At 56.2% G+C, this 16,754-nt stretch overlaps 2 protein-coding genes across 3 annotated transcripts; both read right to left on the reverse strand.

Moving 5' to 3' along the window:
• Positions 1-1,539: 1,539 nt before the first annotated feature.
• On the reverse strand, positions 1,540-12,400 carry ADAMTSL4 (ADAMTS like 4). Of its 2 annotated transcripts, XM_022564134.2 has the most exons (18): positions 12,316-12,400; positions 9,761-9,991; positions 9,485-9,542; positions 8,805-9,160; positions 7,939-8,620; positions 7,595-7,697; positions 6,693-6,829; positions 6,114-6,318; positions 5,714-5,886; positions 5,449-5,560; positions 5,159-5,344; positions 4,834-4,963; positions 4,292-4,496; positions 3,782-3,958; positions 3,258-3,464; positions 2,986-3,165; positions 2,567-2,711; positions 1,540-2,416 (listed from the first exon to the last, which is right to left on the reverse strand). In XM_022564134.2, exons 2-18 carry the CDS (start codon positions 9,778-9,780, stop codon positions 2,280-2,282), a joined length of 3,213 nt encoding a protein of 1,070 aa, XP_022419842.1. In that variant the 5' UTR covers positions 9,781-9,991; positions 12,316-12,400; the 3' UTR covers positions 1,540-2,279. The 2 variants fall into 2 exon arrangements, with proteins under 2 accessions (XP_022419842.1, XP_022419843.1); XM_022564135.3 differs by lacking the exon at positions 12,316-12,400 and having other exon boundaries at positions 9,761-10,343.
• LOC111169791 (uncharacterized) lies at positions 10,405-13,019 on the reverse strand. Its single transcript, XM_022564290.2, is given in 3 exon segments — positions 10,405-12,439; positions 12,442-12,680; positions 12,683-13,019. Coding segments are annotated over 3 exon segments (960 nt in total). The 3' UTR covers positions 10,405-12,055.
• Positions 13,020-16,754: the final 3,735 nt, after the last annotated feature.

Genomic DNA, 16,754 nt, shown 5'->3' on the forward strand with positions numbered 1-16,754 from the left:
GAACTTCGGGGAAGTCAGCTGAGCTGGGGCCACCGCCCAGCCTTCAGCTTCCAGGAATCACTGGGAGGGCCCCAGCTATTCACCACACCCCTCCCTCGGTCTCAGGGCTCCGCCTTCAGCCCTCAGTATCTACAGGGCGAGCTCAGGTCCCACTTCCCTGATCCCCCCGCGTCTTTGATCCCCTTAGGGGTTCACCAAAGAGAGGAACACATCTGACGCCTTCTCTTTACACTGAGCAGAGACACTAAGACTGGGCTTTCCTTGTACCCCCTTCCTCACTCCTCGCCCTGGCCTAAAGTCAGTTTCTTTCCTTTACCCCCATTTTCTTTTGCCTCCTTCCTCATGCACTGTCCTCCCAAGATGTTGTCTGGAGTCTTCCTTCTCAGCCACTTCCAACCCAGGGAAAGCCTGCTTCCCAAGGCAACAGTATGATGTGAGGGAGCTGCCAGAGCAGAGAAGTCCTGTCTCCTCAGGCAACTCTGGGGTCCTCCCCAGTGTCTGGGTGTCTGGGTGTGCATGCTCAGGAAACAGTAGTCACTGAGTTCAGCTGTTTCTGCAGGCCTTTATTTACGGTCTTACTCGGCCAGACTTGTAGAGGTGCAGGGATGGGAGAGGGATGCTTCTAATGGGGAGAGAAGCTCAATTCTATTGCACTTCCCCTCTTCCTAGGCATGGGGACCCCTGGGAAGTCTGGCTTCCACACGTGGAGATCTGGACTCAGACCTCAGAATTGTAGGGGTCAGGGAGAGGATCTGTGTTATGGAAAAGGCTGCCCACTCTCACACCACCTCTAGCAAGCTATTTACCTTGAGAGTGGACATGGGTGGGGGAGGGAGGAGGGAGGAGACTAGGGTGAGACATATCTGAAGAATGTGTCTTTGGCAGGACATCCAGTACTGCCTTGACTCCACCCTCGACTCCACCCCCAAGTCCCCTAGAGCCGGGCCAGGCTCCTCCTCCGGCCGTTTCTGCTGAGGGAGAGGGGTGTGGGGTGTGAATCATTTCCTTTCCTCCCACCCTATAAAAAGCAATAAACCAAGAGCTTAATAGGGAAATGGGTAATAGCAGAAAGGATGAGAGGGGCAGGAAGGCAGGGCCAAAGAAAGGGAACAGGAAAAAAGACCCCTGAAAAGGCAGCTGCCATTCAGCTCAGCCCCAGATGGGAAAAAAGTGCTACTAGATTCCAAGAGACTTTACAGAAAGACTCAGCCTACCAAGAAACCCACCATAGGCCAAGCAGTTTCTTCTTCAGCTCTGGACCCAAGTGCCCAACTCCATACCTAAACTGGGAGAAGTGGTGACCTCTAGTGGTCAATGATCAACCTGCAGGGCCTGAGGTCAGCCAGGATCCTCTCTCTCACCAAAGCTCCTGGTCTCAGGTGACTGGGGCTCATTCATTAGCCTTTCTGGGCCCAAACTCTCTCCACCTGGGCTCCAAGTACTATTCCCCTTCCCACCCTTCATTCTGATCTCACACTGCTTGCTTAGGTGGCCTGTATGGCTGGGTTCCCACGAGGACAATGAAGAGCCTGTTTCTCATTTGTCATAATCATCTTTAATAAAAAATAAATTAGTTCTGGGGTGGGAACCGTTTTAGGAGGTGGGGAGCGGGAGCAGGGGCTCGGGTGTCTTATTCTAACCTTTCTCTTTGCCATCTTCTGCCCAGCTGGTCCCTGCTCTGGGGAGATAGTCTCTCTTCCTGGGGAAAAGCAGGATTGGCAATGGCTCACCCCATCCCTAGCTAACTATGAGAGGGAGGGATAGAGAGACTAAGTAAGGGGAGAAAGGGTCAGAGGACAAAAGGATGGTTTAGATGATGTGTGGCCTGAACAGAAGAAATGAGGTTAAGGACACAAAGTTGGGATTAATGGGAAGGCCAGACTCTAAGTAGCTCGGATTCCCAAAGAGTTGCAAACTTGCTTTCCTTTCAGCCTAGAAAACTCTGACAGAAACAGGCATCGTCCCCTCTCCCGGTTCCTTCTCAGTCTGTGTAACTTCTTTTTGAGAAGTGATACAGGTTTATGGGCGCACACACATCCACACAGGCCCATATACACATCTGGGGGCATATGTGCACACACACCATCACACCACCGCAGAGACCCAACCACACGTCTTGACAGTTACTGTCCATCATCTTGCCACCTTCGACCACCCTGGGGGACGTCCCTAGTGAGACCAGGACAGGCTAGAGAGCCAGAGGGTACAGAGTGGGCTGATTGACAGGTGACTGATGGTGGCATGAAAAAACCACGAGGAGAGGGTCTCCTGGACCCATTTCAGGCGGGCTCGGGGGGAGACCGCTCCAGGACATGGGCGCAAGAGCGGCAACAGGTAGCTGTGTAGTAGGGATAGACGCAGAGCCGGGCCTGCACCACCAGGGGGCAATGTGGAGAGCTGTCCTTGCATTGATCATCTGGGGACAGAGGAGGCCATTGGGCACAAGAAGCCACCAAGATCCATCCCGCTGGAGGTGTGTTGCCCACTCCCACTCGTCCTTCCTAATCTCCACCCACACTTCAGCTAACTCCGCTCTGCTGGGGACTGGGGAGAGGGAGCTCTTTACCAGGGCGTTGGCTGCAGGGTTGGCTGTTACAGGATCGTTTCCTGGAGGGCCGCAGGTGAGGAGGACATCGGATGCTGAGGGTCTGGTTGGCAGTCAGGCACTGGACCTCCCTTGTCTGCATGCCCCCCTGGCAGGAGCGAGAACACTGGGGAGACCCCAGCTATCAAATCAGACCTTTGCTGTGCCCCAGGCTCCTCCTGAACCCCAGGCCTCCTCCTCCTCTGAAAAGAGTTGGGGGGCTCTCCTGGAGCATTATGAAACCCCACGTGGAGGGGGCCCACCTGTCCTCCTGGTCTAGGAAATGAGACAAGTTAAACTGCTGCTGGCTTTAGCCTGGGGCACAGAGGAAGGTTACAAGGAGGGAAGCCTCCCCTCCCCTGGAAGTCCATGCTGAGCGGGCAAGGGTGCCAGGCACTCACCGGACTCCAGGGTGTAGAAAACCATCGGTCTTGGCAGTCCTGCCCCTGACAGGGCTGCAGGGCAGGGGGCCTGGGCAGGTGGGAACAGTTGCTAGGAGAAGTCACATTGAACTCAGTCCCCAGTTTGGACACACAGATGATGTCTCTACGCTGCGTGCCAGAGCCACATTCTGAGGAGCACTGATGGAGAAGACGGGAAGGGAGAGCAGGATTACTCCGACCTCCCCCCAGGGAATCCCACTGATGGGCCCCCTCCCAGGCTCTCAGCTCACCTCTGCCCAGGGCCCCGTGTACCAGCACCACGTCACCTCACAGGGCCCCAAGCTGCAGGCACGCATGTCAGGGGGGCGGCTTCCTGGAGCACAGGTCTGCTCAGTGGCTCCTGCCCCTGCTTCCTCCTGGCCCTCCCCATGGGTCTCCCCACTCCCGAGGCAGACGACAGAACGTCGCTGGATTCCCGTCCCACACTCAGCTGAGCACTGTTGGGAAGTAGAGTGTGAAGGGAGGCTGGAGTGACAAGTAGAGGAAGGGGAGGGGGCTGAGGACAGACACATCCCGGATCCGGGAGTTAGGGAATGCCCCAGGGGTACCAGCCAGATATGGGGAAACTTTGCCAGGCAGGGGTCAGGATGTCAGCGTAAGTTTTTCTCTGAGTCCCCAGCATCAGCAGTGTCTAGCAGACGGCAGGTGCTTGCCCAATCAACGTTATGCAACTGTGCTGGAAAGGCCCCGGGAGGGTGTCCTGGGTGGGGGGTACCAGGGGCGTGGGGCTCGGCTGAGGGGGTGTGGGGCCCACCTTGGAGCTCCAGTCGCTGTGGAACCAGGCTGTGGTGCAGGGCCCCATGTCACAGGCCTCTCTGCTGGGGGGCCGCGGGGGGCCTGAGACGCACTCCTGCTCGCTCACTTCATCACCGTTGCTGCCGACGCAGCGGACCTGTCGGCTCCTCTGGCCGCGCCCGCACCGCACAGAGCACTGACGGGACGAGGGGCATTCAGGCCTGGGCTTCCCCCGCTGCCTCACCAGCCTCCACCTCTGGGGCCTCTGAACCAGGATGTGCCTTTGATGCCTGGCTCAGCGGTTACAGGGCTTCGTGGGCTGAGGAGCAGGCTGAGTATGGGGCTCTGGGCCCCCAAGCCCCGGTTCCATCTCTTCGCAGACTTACAGATGGAGGTTCTACATGAGATCTCATTTGTAAAAGTTTCTGCTGATTAGAACGGAGTTGGAAAAGCCACTGCTCTAGCTCACTGGTGCCCATGCCTCCAGGATCTTCCCGCTCCAAGAGCTTCCTTGCCTGGGACCACTCACCTGGCTCCAGGGGGAGCGGACCTCCCAGCGGCCGCAGAGGCGCAGCTGGCACGGCTGGGTGATGTTGGGCCGGGGCAGGTGTCCGCAGCGCTCCAGGGGCACCGACGAGCCGCCGCCCCCAAACTCCTGCCGGCAGCGCAGCTGACGGTGCTGGGTGCCGGGGCCACAGGAGCGGCTGCAGGACGTCCACTCGCCGGCCTCCCAGCTATGGGCGTGGGCAGAGAGGGGAAGGGACAGAGACACAGAGGGCAAAAACAGAGATGTGTGGGACTGCCATGTTTGGGGAAGGGGACGACAGACGGGGGGTGGGGACCCCTCAGAGGAGAGTGGGCATATTTGGAGTCTGGGATCCCTTGTGGGGCTCAGGGTTTCCTTGTTGTCTATGGAATGTCAGCCTTTCTCACTGAATAACGTCTCTCTGAAGCCAGGAGATCTTGTGTTGAGTGCAGAGTCCAGGTGAGATCCTATGGGGGCGAGGATGTGTTTCCCCGGGGCAACCGTCGTGTCCCCAGGACCCTAACCCTCCCGTGGGGCGCACTCACTACGGTGGGCACGGGGGGCCGTGGCAGGGTTCCTGGGAGGCTGGGGGCCTGGTGCCCACGGCACAGCTGCGTTCATCCAGTTCCTCTCCTGACTCACGAGAAATGCAGAGGAAGACAGGGCGCCAGACACCTGAAAGGGATGAAAGGGAAGCCAGGGGAGGCAGGATAGCTCGGCATCCAGTGTCAGTGGGGTCCCAGGCACTGAAGTCCGATTCGGCACAGAGTCAAGGTGTGGACCCACAATCCAGGGTATGGGGTCAGGAGTGCCAAGCTGGGCATCTGGGCTGAGGGTGCCAGGAATACAGGCTGGTGGGTGAAGTCTCACCTTTTCCACAGGATGCCGAGCACTCAGAGTGTCCCACCCGTTTCCAGTATCCGGCTGGAGACCCCAGGGGTGTCCTGGGATGGGGCGGGGCGGGCATCTGGGGGATCCGCACCTGACGCTGGAGGGTGCCTGGGGTGCGGGCAGGGCGGGGTACTGAAGCAGGTGGGGGCTCTCCCCTCAAAACCTCTGCGCAGGGAGAGTCGGGTAGACAAATTAGATGCATCCCCATTGCCTCGAGCTCCCCTCAGCCTCTCCCCACCTCCTTTTAGGTCTGGAGATCAAAGTCTTACCAGGCTGGAGTTGGGGGAGCCGGGGCTCTGGGGTGGGGTTCTCAAGGTTTGGAGGAGGTGAAGAGATGACATACTGGTAGAAAACACCTGGGTTTTCCTCCTGAAAGATCATCTGGGGAGGAAAAGAGAAGGTAATGAATGTTTGGGGGTGGCCAGGGGGGCATCCACTAGCCTTCTGCCCATTTTGAGACCCACAGCTTTCCCCTCAGAGGAGAGGCAGCGGGGCGGCCTCCACCTCCGGCCCAGGTGCAGGCCCCTCACTCACGTAGACATCCACAGGCTGGGTGGTGGGGCCTTCCGCAGACAGACTCTCCCCCACGCCCTCCTCTCGAGGAGGACGGCTGTACCGGAAGACAGTCCCGCCAGCAGCGTAGGACCCAGGGGGATCCACAGCCCAGTTTCCATTAATGATGGACCGGCCCCCAGGGCCACGAAGTGCTGGAGGTGGCAGATCAGGACATGCGAGGTTAGTCATACTGTCCCCCTCTCCCACCACTTCCCTGACAGCACAGAACCCCACATAGCCCGTGCCCACGCGGGAGGGAGGAAGGGAGCCCTGACTTCCCGGGTGGCTCACTTGCCGTGCTGAATGGGGGCGTGAAGGGCAGAACCAATAGGCCAGGAATGGAATGGGGGACCAAGACTCGGGGAACCCAGGGACTCACCAAGGTAGTTGGAGCTGGGCCGGAGCTGGGCGATCCAGAGCCGGGAGGCTCCAGCAGGAATCAACAGGATTTTCTGATAGCCCAGAGGGCCCCCCCGGTCAGTTAGGTTCCCCGAGACGAGGCGACAGGTAGAATCATCACCCCCACAGACTCCACAGCCATCTGGACGCCTGCCCGAGCCGAGGATCCCATCACAGCCAGGGCTCTAGGGGAAAGCGGAGTGAGGCAGGGGCTGCCAGAAGCCAGACACCACCTCCAACCCTGGCCTGGTGGTCTTGGAGCCTTCGGCTCACAACGTGTCTTGACCATTGCACTACAAGTGAGACCTGTAGTTTCTCTGTCAGCCCCACCATCCCCAGCCAGCCTCCGGGAAGCTTGGATGGGCTTAAGGGGGTATTTATTGCAGTTCGACTCTTGACTCTGATGCTCAGCCCTGGTTGGCAGGTAAGAACTTTCCTCTCTGCAACCTGAGTCTGGTGTTTTGCCATTGTGATGATGAGCAAGGAGACTCTGTGTGTGTGCCTGTGGCAGTTATTTACATTGCCTCTCTCCCCATGTGCACACCCCGTCCTCCCTCACCAGACAGCGTCCGGCCACACAGATGTCTGGGGCTCCAGGCTGACACAGGGTCCCGTCCTGGACCTTTTCGGTGTGACGGACATAGAAGCGGAAGCCACGGGGACGGCAGTTCAGTTCACAGCGCTGGGAACCCTGAACTAAGAGACAGGGTAGAAGGGTGGTTAGCTGGGGTCCCTGGCAGGAGGTTAACTGAGAAAGAACCCAGGGCCCTGAGAGCGGCTTGGCTTGCCTTATATTAGCAATAGGGCATCCTGAGGTTGCCGAGGTCACTGTGGATGAAGGGAACATGACAATTCTGTACTCTGAAAGGTCAGTTTGAGGGTCACACAAAAGTTGGGTCAGATCAATTGAGGTCACTAAGACCAGAAAAGGGGTTGTGAGCTCTGAGAGAGGACAGATACTTGAAACTATGATTATGTGAGTTCAGAGCTCATGAGGGCTTGTCTTGGTATCAAGGTGACACAGGCTGAAAATCAAACGGATGGTAACTTGGGAGAAAGTGATACAACACTGTCCAGGATCCATGGGGCACCTCCACTGAGCTGTCACCACTGGGCAGGATCTCTCTGACCATGCCCTGCTCATGTCACATCCATCCCACCTCCTGGGTTGGGCTTCTTCCCAGAGGAGACCAGCCAAAGGGCACCTCTGGACACATCTCCTAGCCTGACCCCTCTGCTGACCATACACCGCCATCTGACAGCTAGGGCTCTGTCCAAAACCCCCAGCCCTTTCTGGGCCTGTTCTGTCTCTTCTCCCCAGCCCTGGGAAATAAGGAAGACAATATGACACAGAAGAAATACAAGAGCCTACAGAGAAGAAAAAGAGGGGCTGAGTGTCTCCCTCCCCATTATCCCCCAATCTCCAGCCACCCTGTCCAGGGAGTGGGCTAGAAACCTCACCTTCTGTGAAGGGCTCCCACTGGTACAGCTGACCCATGAACTCCTGGGAGTCAAAGGCTGCACACTGCAGGGCCCGGGGGTCTGGCTGCTCAGGGGGGCAGGGCTGAGGTGGGGGATACAGAGGAGTCAAAGCTGGGGAGGAAAATGGGGGTGTGGGTCAGGGCTGGATTGGGGGGATAAGGAGGCAGGTCAGGTCTATGGAAGAGCTCCAAGGTCCCTACCCTGAAGAGGTCAGATGCCAAGGCCCTTCTCCCTCAGGTCCAGATCTGACAGGCTGAGGACCCAGGCTCAGGGTCAGGGAAGCAGAATTGGAAGTCTGGGGAGGGGTCCAAGAAGGAACTCACCGCTTGGCTGCAGGCTCTCAGCTGCTCACTCTCCCCAGAACATCTTGGGACAGGGCTACTGGGAGCAAAGACGCTCCAGAGGGGGCTGGAATGGGGGCCAGCACTCAGCAGAGGCAACCAGCCATCTGGGTAGTGAGGGGCAGACTCCGTGAGGGACCTGTGAAGATTCCCCCCAGGTCTCCAGTGCTCCTGGCTCTGCTGGCCTCGGCTCCGAGGGACAGAAAGGAAAGGATTAGGGTGTCTCTCTGCCAGCCGGGGACCGGCCCAACCCTGGGAACTTGGCCTTCTTGGCTGAGGGGACATGTGAAAGGAGCTACCTTCTCCTGGGGATGGAGGGAACAAGGAGGGCTCTGTGCCAGAGGCCTGGGCTCTGGGGTGGGGCCATGTGAGGGCAGGCCTGGTTCTAGAGGGCACCTCTGTCTGAGTAGCTTCGGGGCTTGGGGGTTCTCCTGGGGGGGACGGGGTGTGGGCAGACGGTTCAGTAGGAGGGAGTTCAGTTTGTGGGGTGTGGTTTGCAGAAGATGGCTCTGTTCTTGGAGTTAGGGATGGAAGATCTGAGGTCTGCGAGAGCTCAGAGCTGGGTGGTCTCCTGGGGTGCCTGCGGTTCCGATGGAGCGGCAAAGCAAAGGGCACTCTCCCATAACCAAACATTCCTGGCTTGATGGGGTCTCGAACCCGGGACCTGAGAAAGTGTTGCAGACGTGGGGTCACAGTGCTGGCTACCTCGGAGCCTGGCTCCCCGGGCGACTCCCTAGCACCAAAGATAAGCCTTTATAAACCCTGGATCCTTTGCTCCCCTTTCCTTCATCCCTAGCTCCGCCCCTTGCCCAAGGCCCTGCCTCTTCCCTCAAAGCCCCACCCCTCACCTCCTGGCTCCTTGAATCTCCTGGGCCTCCTCTCTCCCTAAATGAGAAGCAGGACCTCGAAGGGGGCCACCTCTTCCCCGAGGTGGTGGCCTGTACAGCGGAAGGGTTTCTCGGGAAGTATAAGGTCTGGTGCCTTGACCCCGGGGGAGCAGGGCTTCTGGATGTCTTGGGGGCCGGGGCGGGAGGGGCAGGCCCTGGTGGAGTTGAGCTGTAGGGAGCTGACACGCCCGGCTCCTGCGCTGCACCCCAACGCCGCAGGGCTGGGAGCAAGAGGCCCACTGGTCCCAAGGACCCCAGACACCCTCAGGGCCCTGGTTCTCCTCGGGAGGTGTCTGAAGAGAGTGCGCAGACAACACCTGTGTAGACAAAAAGTTCAGCCAAAATTAGAATGATTTTCGACGGAACTATACAGAATATCTAGTCCAACGCTGGAGGCTTGGGGCAGTAGTGACTGGCCCAAGGTCACATTCAGTAGCAGAGGTGGGACTTGAAGTGATTTGGCAAGGAGTTAGGGAGTTAGGGAGGCTGGGAGGGCCAAGTGTGAGAGAAAGGGGCTGCGGCTTATCAGAGGCTGTGGAAAATGCAGACGCAGCCTGGAGATTGTGGGAAGCGGCCTGGAGATTGTGGGAAGCCGGGAGGCAGGGAGAGGAAAGGATCGTAGTCTCTAGTCCCTGGCTCACCTCCTGATCCAGGCAGAGCTGAGGGAGGAACAGAAGCAGCATCAGACACATCCGGGGCCTGCAAACCAAAGGCAGGAGTGAAGGTGTCAGACAGGAGCCAGAGGAGTTGTTACGACACAGCCCTCACCCCAAGGAGGCTCCGCACATCCTGATGCCAGCTGCTCAGAGATCAGAAGTTACTCATCACTTCCCCCAGCCTCCCCCAGAGCTCCTTTCTCTCCCTTCCAGAGACCGGAGACCCAGCCATCCCTCCTCCAGGGCCGCCCCACCTCTTACCTGCCCGCCCACTTCTCCATCTCTCCTCCCTTGATGGCCCCCGGGGCCAGGGAGGAGGGGACCGGAAGTCAACTCTACTCCGGCATCTGGGCGTGGGGTGGGGGATGCACTCTGCAGGGACCGAAGCCTGGTCCAGTCTCCAGAAAGCTGGGGGTTGGGAGGGATGACTCCTCAGAAGGACATCTCAGAGTGAGAATGGATGGGTGAAGACTGGCCCACCCCTTTATGATCCTGAGGGAGGGAGGGAGAAGGCACACTGCCCTTGTCCATCCGCCCAGGCTGGAGGGGTGGTGGTCTGCCTTCAGCCTCCCAACTCAGGCTCAGTCCCCCTCCTCAACTGCAGGAACTTCTCAGCTCCCTGTCCTAACTAGGAACTGTCTCTAGGCCAGCTCAGGCACACGCATCTTTCTTAAGATGGTTTTCATCTGGCTCTCCCTCCTGCCCTCCCAGAGGTCCTGGAAAGCTGAGGAGGGAGGCTCAGTGAGGACTTACCAGACACCCCCTCTGAGCTGCTGACTGGAAGCCCCTTGGGCTTTCCGTTTCCTACCTGACTCCCAGCTTTTTCTTCCCCTCTTAGCTAATAAAGCTCCTTCTGGAACACTCAGGCACATCTCTGCCTGCCTCAAACACTTCCCAGTCAAGGGATAAACTAAATGGGCTGATGGTTTAATCTCTAGAGAAGCAGGTGATTTTTCCCACTGAGATTTAAACTCTCTCTAGGGGCCAGCGTCCAGCATTAGATCAATGAGGCCTTACTTCAGGCAAGACTCTGATGGGCTAGGGAAACCTGGGAAGGGGATATGCAGCTAGAGATGCCATTGCTCCCCAATCATGCACGGTCTATCTTCTGAAGAGCCAGGAAGTCCTCCTGAAGGCTAAACTTGATCCTTGGGGAAGTGGAGCTTGGAACCCCCCTTGGTCTAAGCCTGACTCTCCCATCGCTCCCCTTGCCCTCCAGCCCCTTCCTGCTCACAATGAGCCCTTCCCACCCCCACTCCTCATGCTGCTCAGAGTTCTGCTTTCCAGGAAAAAAAAAAGATGTTTCTGTTGGATCTGAAAGGCACCCGGGAGAGGAATCCAAGGAGCTAATGCCGAGGTGGGCCAGCTCAGGGGCAGGAAAATGACAGAGAGAAGGGCAGGAATGTGCTTGGGGGTAGCAACTCTCAGCCCCACTTCCCTCCCTGAGACCCCAGGACTTGGGAAGTTAAGGGAGGGATCGCAGTGGTTGAGCCTGAGCTGCAGGGTCTCCTCAGCTGCTTGGGGTTGGGAAGGGGGTTGCTGATGGCAGCTCCTTCCCTTGGCTGGGCTGACCACTGAGGTCAGCAACTCCACCCTGATGGGGGGGGCGGGTAGGGCCTCCAGAGAAGGGCCAACGTTCCACCCAAAACTTCAGCTCTCTGCCTGACTCTGTTACTGGAGGTTGAAGGAAAGGAGAGATGGGGTGATGATCACTGCCACTTCTTGCTGCCGGGTCCGGGTCCCCTCTCTACTCCCTCTCTGCCTCTGCTTCTCTCTGCTACCTCTTTCTCCATGGGTCTACCCAGTACACATAATCCTGTCCTGAGCTGGGTTTGGCTTTGGCAGTTCCCTGGAGAAGTAAGGGGTGGGGTGGCGTGAGCTCTTGGGGCCAGGGCCAGGCCTGGCTCCCTCTCTGGAAAAGTCCTACCCCACCCCCTGCATAGCTGGGCAGGGGGCCGACACTCCCCCTCCACCCCTACAGAAACAGATACACATTTGTGGTTTTCACCCCTTCTCATGTTCCTCATCTGGTGTGTCTGACTGCCCAGGATGAAGAAAGGAGAGGTCAGAAATGGTCACTCTTGGGCCAGGCTGACTCTGGTCTAGACAAACCTAGGCTCCTCCCGGCCACACCTCCACACTGGCCAGTGAAGATCAAGGAAGAGAGACCTGGGCAGAACTAACCCCTTCACCCCCAGGGGACCCACCTCTGGGAAATGGGTGGTGCTGCGGGGCAGGGCGCCCCACAGCAGGCTCCAGGGCTGGCTGGAGAGTCCCTATCTTGGATGAGAACTCCTTGGTCCTCCTTGTGCCCTCCACTCCTGGGTCCTGGAGGCCCATCCCAACAGGCATCTTTCCTTTCTAGTCGTCAGGCTGAGCTGGATCAAGGGCACCCACATGCGTCCCTCATAGTGTCCCTGTCCCCCAACTCCAGGACAGAAGAGAGTGGCGGGGTTGGGGGATGGGGGAAACACATCCTCCAGGAGCACCCATCTAGAGGAGGAGGGCAGGAGGCGCCGGGCGTGTGCCAGGAGGTCCTGGCTACGTTTTCCAATTTTACTCTGTGACTTCGTAGGAATTTTGGCTGATTCTCCGCCCGAGTGATGGGGGCCAGAGTTCCAAGGAATCAGAACCCCCCTCCCCAGGAATTCGACCCCAGGGACTTTCGAGGCTATAAGAGCTGGGGCTGGGGTCGTGGCTGGGGCGCGACCGCGGGGCGCAGGGAACAGGGACGGCGCGTGCGCGCAGGGCGGGGGGTCTAACGGGACCGGGGAGAGAGGGCGGCCGGGGCCGGGGGTCCCAGGGAAGATCTGTACCTGCTCTGCTCGGCCCCGGCGGCCCGTTAACCCCTCTGCGCCCGGGCGCTCTCTCCAGGCAGCCTTGCTCCGCGGCGGCCACGGCTGCCCCTGAGCCCGGCTCCGGACACTGCCGCCTCCGTCCGCGGCTCCGCCCTCGCCCCGCCCCCCGCTCCGCCCGCCCGCCCGCCACGCGCCCAGCCCGCGTCCCGAGCCGGCCCCCGGGTCCCGGCGGCCCACCCCGAACCCCTTGCCCGCCAGGGCCACCCACCCCGGGCTTTGGGCCTTGGCCACCCCAGCCCGGCAGCCGCCAACGGCTCGAGGGGGCGAAGCCGAGGGGGTCCCAGCCCGGTTCGGAGGGAGCCATCGCTCCCGGGCTGTCCCAAGGCCCGGCTGGGGCTCGGGGCTCCCGGACCCCGGCCATCAGACCGGCTCCGAGTGGGCGGTGCGAGCGCTGCGCCTGCCCAGGCCAGGCGGCCGCGAGTGGCGCCAAGGGGCTGGGTGGTGCCTGTTCCCGAGCGGCGTGGACAAGCCCCGGGCCCCAGATCTGGGCGTTGCTGGGCCGAGATGGTCCCACCCGACCCCAGATCCGCGTTGGTCAAGGCCCTCTCCTCCACGCAGCCTCCCGTGCAAGCCCAGTCACCCCTGCCTCTCCCGAGTTGGGCTGTGAACCATGTGGTTCTGACTGCACAGGGACCTCTATGGGCTTCGGTTTCTTCATCCATAAAATTTTACACACGGGGCATAGCGGAAGGAATGCGCTGATTTAGGAATCAGACGAGCTGGATTTGAATCTCAGCTCGAGTACTTATCAGCTCTGTGGTCTTGGATGAATACTACAACTTTTCTGTGCTGCACTTTCCTCATCTGTAAAATGGGGCTAATCTGATACATACGAATAAGCTTGGAGATATGTCTGTCTATTCATTTATATCTGGAAGAATATACCCCAAACTCGGAATTGGGGGCAACACCTGGGCAGGGGCTGTGGGGTTGGGAGAGGAAAAAAAAACAGCTTTCACTTTTTACTCTACATGCTTATATGTTGTTGAATTTTTAACCACAAGCGTTATCTATGTTTTTAGTTATGTTAAAGAAATAAATAATATACATGAAAGTGTATGACAAAGTAGATAATAAATGGTCACTACTATTTTTAAAGTTTTATTTGCCATTTATTCATGAACCACGGTCCTGTATTGCTGGGTCTACTCAGTATTTGAAAGGTTTTGGCTTTTTTTCAGTAACTTGTCAATATTTTATTTTATTTTAACTTTTTGGCGGCACCGCCCGGCATGCAGGATCTTAGTTCCCCAGCCAGGGATCCAAGCCACGCCCCGCGCCGTGGAAGTGCAGAGTCTTAACCACTGGACCACCAGGGAAGTCCCTTGTCAATATATTTTTTTTAATATAAATTTATTTAATATTTGGCTGTGTTGTGTCTTCGTTGCTGCGCGCAGGCTTTCTCTAGTTGCTGCAGGCGGGGGCTGCCCTTCGTTGCGGTGCGCGGGCTTCTCATTGCGGTGGCTTCTCTTGCTGCGGAGCACGGGCTCTAGGCTCGCGGGCCTAGTTGCTTCACGGTATGTGGGATCTTCCCGGACCAGGGCTTGAACCCGTGTCCCCTGCATTAGCAGGCGGATTCTTAACCACTGCGCCACCAGGGAAGCCCTAAAATGCTTTGATGTGTAACAGGTATACCCTTATTTGAAGTTTAACATCCATATTTTGTTTTCTCAGTAAATCCGTAAGTTTTTTCAACACAAGGAAAGAACTTTAGGCTACTTTGTGTCATCTATATTTTTTCATATTTTTTTATGGTTTTTTTGTTTTGTTTTTTTTTTAGAGTTAAAAGAAATATTTGAATTGGAATGATGTACAACAGACAAATGAGTCCCAGGTGCCCAGGCCTGCTTTCCAACTTTTTTACCCAAGCTCAGGCCCACAGGATGGTGGGTAAGCTGGTTGGGAACCCCTAAGACCCCTGTTACTTTGTGCGGGTGCAGGACAATGTTGCTAGAGCTTTGTTATTAAGTTTTTATTTTTTAAGAGACATTATAAAGCATCCTAGTTTTAAAATATTGACAGGTCACTAAAAAAACAACTTTAAGACATCAAGTACAACCTCCAAAACATGACTGTTGCTCAGATTTGTCTGCAGGCCTTAAGTCTGTGCCTCTTCTGAAAACGTCCTCAGTCTTGGTCTCATACTCCTAAAGAGCTTGGGAAGATAATGGGTTAAGGCCCCCTCCCGGTAGGGGTGGTTTATCTTGGGACTGTTGGTGACATGCAGTCCTAACCCAGAGGCATATTTATAGTCCTGGATTTGGAGTGGGAAGCCCCTTTGCTCAGACCTCAGAGTACAATGCTGACGATGAGGTGCCCAGTCCACAGGGATAGAGGAAGATATTTTAGGTCAGGGGCCTTTCAGTGCCCCCAAGTCACACCCCAGCAGCATTCACTTATCTACCAGGAGGCAAGCTGCAGGACCAGAAGGTGTGACCGAAGACAGCAGAGTGGGAAGGAAGCCTGGCCGGAGGGAAAGGTCCGCCTTTGACATTTGTAATGCTGTGAACTGAGGGTCAGATATAGTCCTTTCCATTAAGAAGTGGCTGTGAGCCAAAGAGCTCACGAGATTTATTACAGCTATCACCTCCCATGACTTGGTGGTCTGAAAAGATTGTATAAGGAAAGGAATTTCCTATGCCTCGGCAGTGTGCAAAAGGCCAGATGAAATTTGTGGACACTGTCTCAAGGATAAAAAGAAATTTCTTAAAAGATTATGCAATAAGTAGATGTTCACCCAAAAGTACCTGTAGGGCTAGGACAAATGAAGGACAAAAAGGGAACAGGCTAAGTGTTCGTCTGACTTTGAGCTTAACATAGTGATTTAATAATAATAATAATATAGCTAACATGTATATAGCACTTACTCTGTGTGCAGACCTCATTGTAACGGATTTGGAAACAGACACAGGGAATTCCAGGGGTCTGGGTTTGATCCCTGGTCAGGAAACTAAGATCCAGCAAGCCTCACGGGGTGGCCAAAAAAAGAAAGAAACAAAGACACAAAGAAAAATTCAGTAATTTGCCCCAAACCTCACAGTGAGAAGCTATTACCTGTGTATGTTGGGTGCAAATGAAATGTTTGAGAAATTTAGCTAAGTTCACTTAATAATTCTTTTTTCTGGTAGTAGAATAAGGAAGTTTTATTTGTGCTGAATCGAATAACATTTTAAACTCATGTTTCCTGTGAGACGTTGTCCCTACTCCAACACAATGCTGATGCCGATACCAGTGTGCACAGGTGGGGCCCGGAAACTAGTGTGAAACTGTGTGTCTTTTGGTTTGTGGCCATAGCACCCATTTTCAGAAAGCCCAGTGTTTGCCTTCCTGCCTATGGGAATCGTGGTTTGCTCAACTCCTTTGTTCCAGAAGAGCCACTCTATTCCCAGTTGCTACACACCAGCCTGGTCTCCAGCCGTTGATTCTCAGTGTCCTGTCTGTCACGTTGTTCCGCACTTTCTGTCACTGATGCCATTCTGCTGACCATTGGCCTAGTTAGCTTACTCCCCACAACAGTTATGAGAACAGCCTCTGTGACCTGTTCTCTGCAAGGAACCTGGAGGGTGGGGGCCACCCGGCCATGTTTACCTTTGTGTCCTCCACCTCGCCTGGCATTTAATAAATGCTTGTGGGATAAGCCATGAACGAGAAATGGTGATCCTTGCCTCAGCTATGGCCACATTCCAGCACTTTCTGGTTGTTGTGTCAACCCATTTTGGCTGAGCTGGTTCTAGGATGATGAAATCATGAAGAAACAGGATGTGACCCGTTTGGTAAGATGAGGTGCAAGACGAGGATGGGATTTTTCTGGTCTCCCAGTCACTGCTCTAGAGACATTAAATTTGGTCAGAAACTTTTTTTTTTGGCTGCCTTGGGTCTTCGTTGCTGCCCATAGGCTTTCTCTAGTTGCAGTGAGCGGTGCGTGGGCTTCTCATTGCAGTGGCTTCTCTTGTTGCAGAGCACAGGCTCTAGGCGCACGGGCTTCAGTAGTTGTGGCTCGCGGGCTCTAGAGCGCAGGCTCAGTAGTTGTGGCACATGGGCTTAGTTGCTCTGCGGCATGTGGGATCTTCCCGGATCAGGGCTCGAACCCGTGCCCCCTGCATTGGCAGGCGGATTCTTAACCACTGCACCACCAGGGAAGTCCCGGGATTCTTTTTAATTTGATTACCATATTTCAATCTTCCAGGTCCTCTCAGGCAGGTCCTGGGGTCCTTGGTGACAGACTTTGCCTCAGTACCGCCCTGAGCCATGTGTCTGTCTGTCCATCGGCATTCGAAAAACAGGAAGTGCTCAGTAAATGTTTATGGAATTGAATGAATTGATCAAACATAACCTTGGCAGCCATTAAGTTTACAAAATCGTCAGTACTTTGACAACTATGTTAAGTGGTTTGAACT

This window comes from Delphinapterus leucas, chromosome 1 (genome assembly GCF_059928025.1).
Source record: "Delphinapterus leucas isolate spDelLeu-1000000601 "Yukka" chromosome 1, BTC_Dleu_Yukka2, whole genome shotgun sequence".
Classification (NCBI taxonomy): domain Eukaryota; kingdom Metazoa; phylum Chordata; class Mammalia; order Artiodactyla; family Monodontidae; genus Delphinapterus; species Delphinapterus leucas.

Bases quoted from the DNA above. Each gene is read 5' to 3' on its own strand.
- ADAMTSL4 (XM_022564134.2), bottom strand. From the start codon at position 9,780: ATGGAGAAGTGGGCGGGCAG. The intron at 9,543-9,760 runs GTAAGAGGTGGG...TTTGGTTTGCAG, and splicing joins ATGGAGAAGTGGGCGGGCAG to GCCCCGGATGTGTCTGATGC. The intron at 9,161-9,484 runs GTGAGCCAGGGA...TTGTCTACACAG, and splicing joins AGCTCTGCCTGGATCAGGAG to GTGTTGTCTGCGCACTCTCT.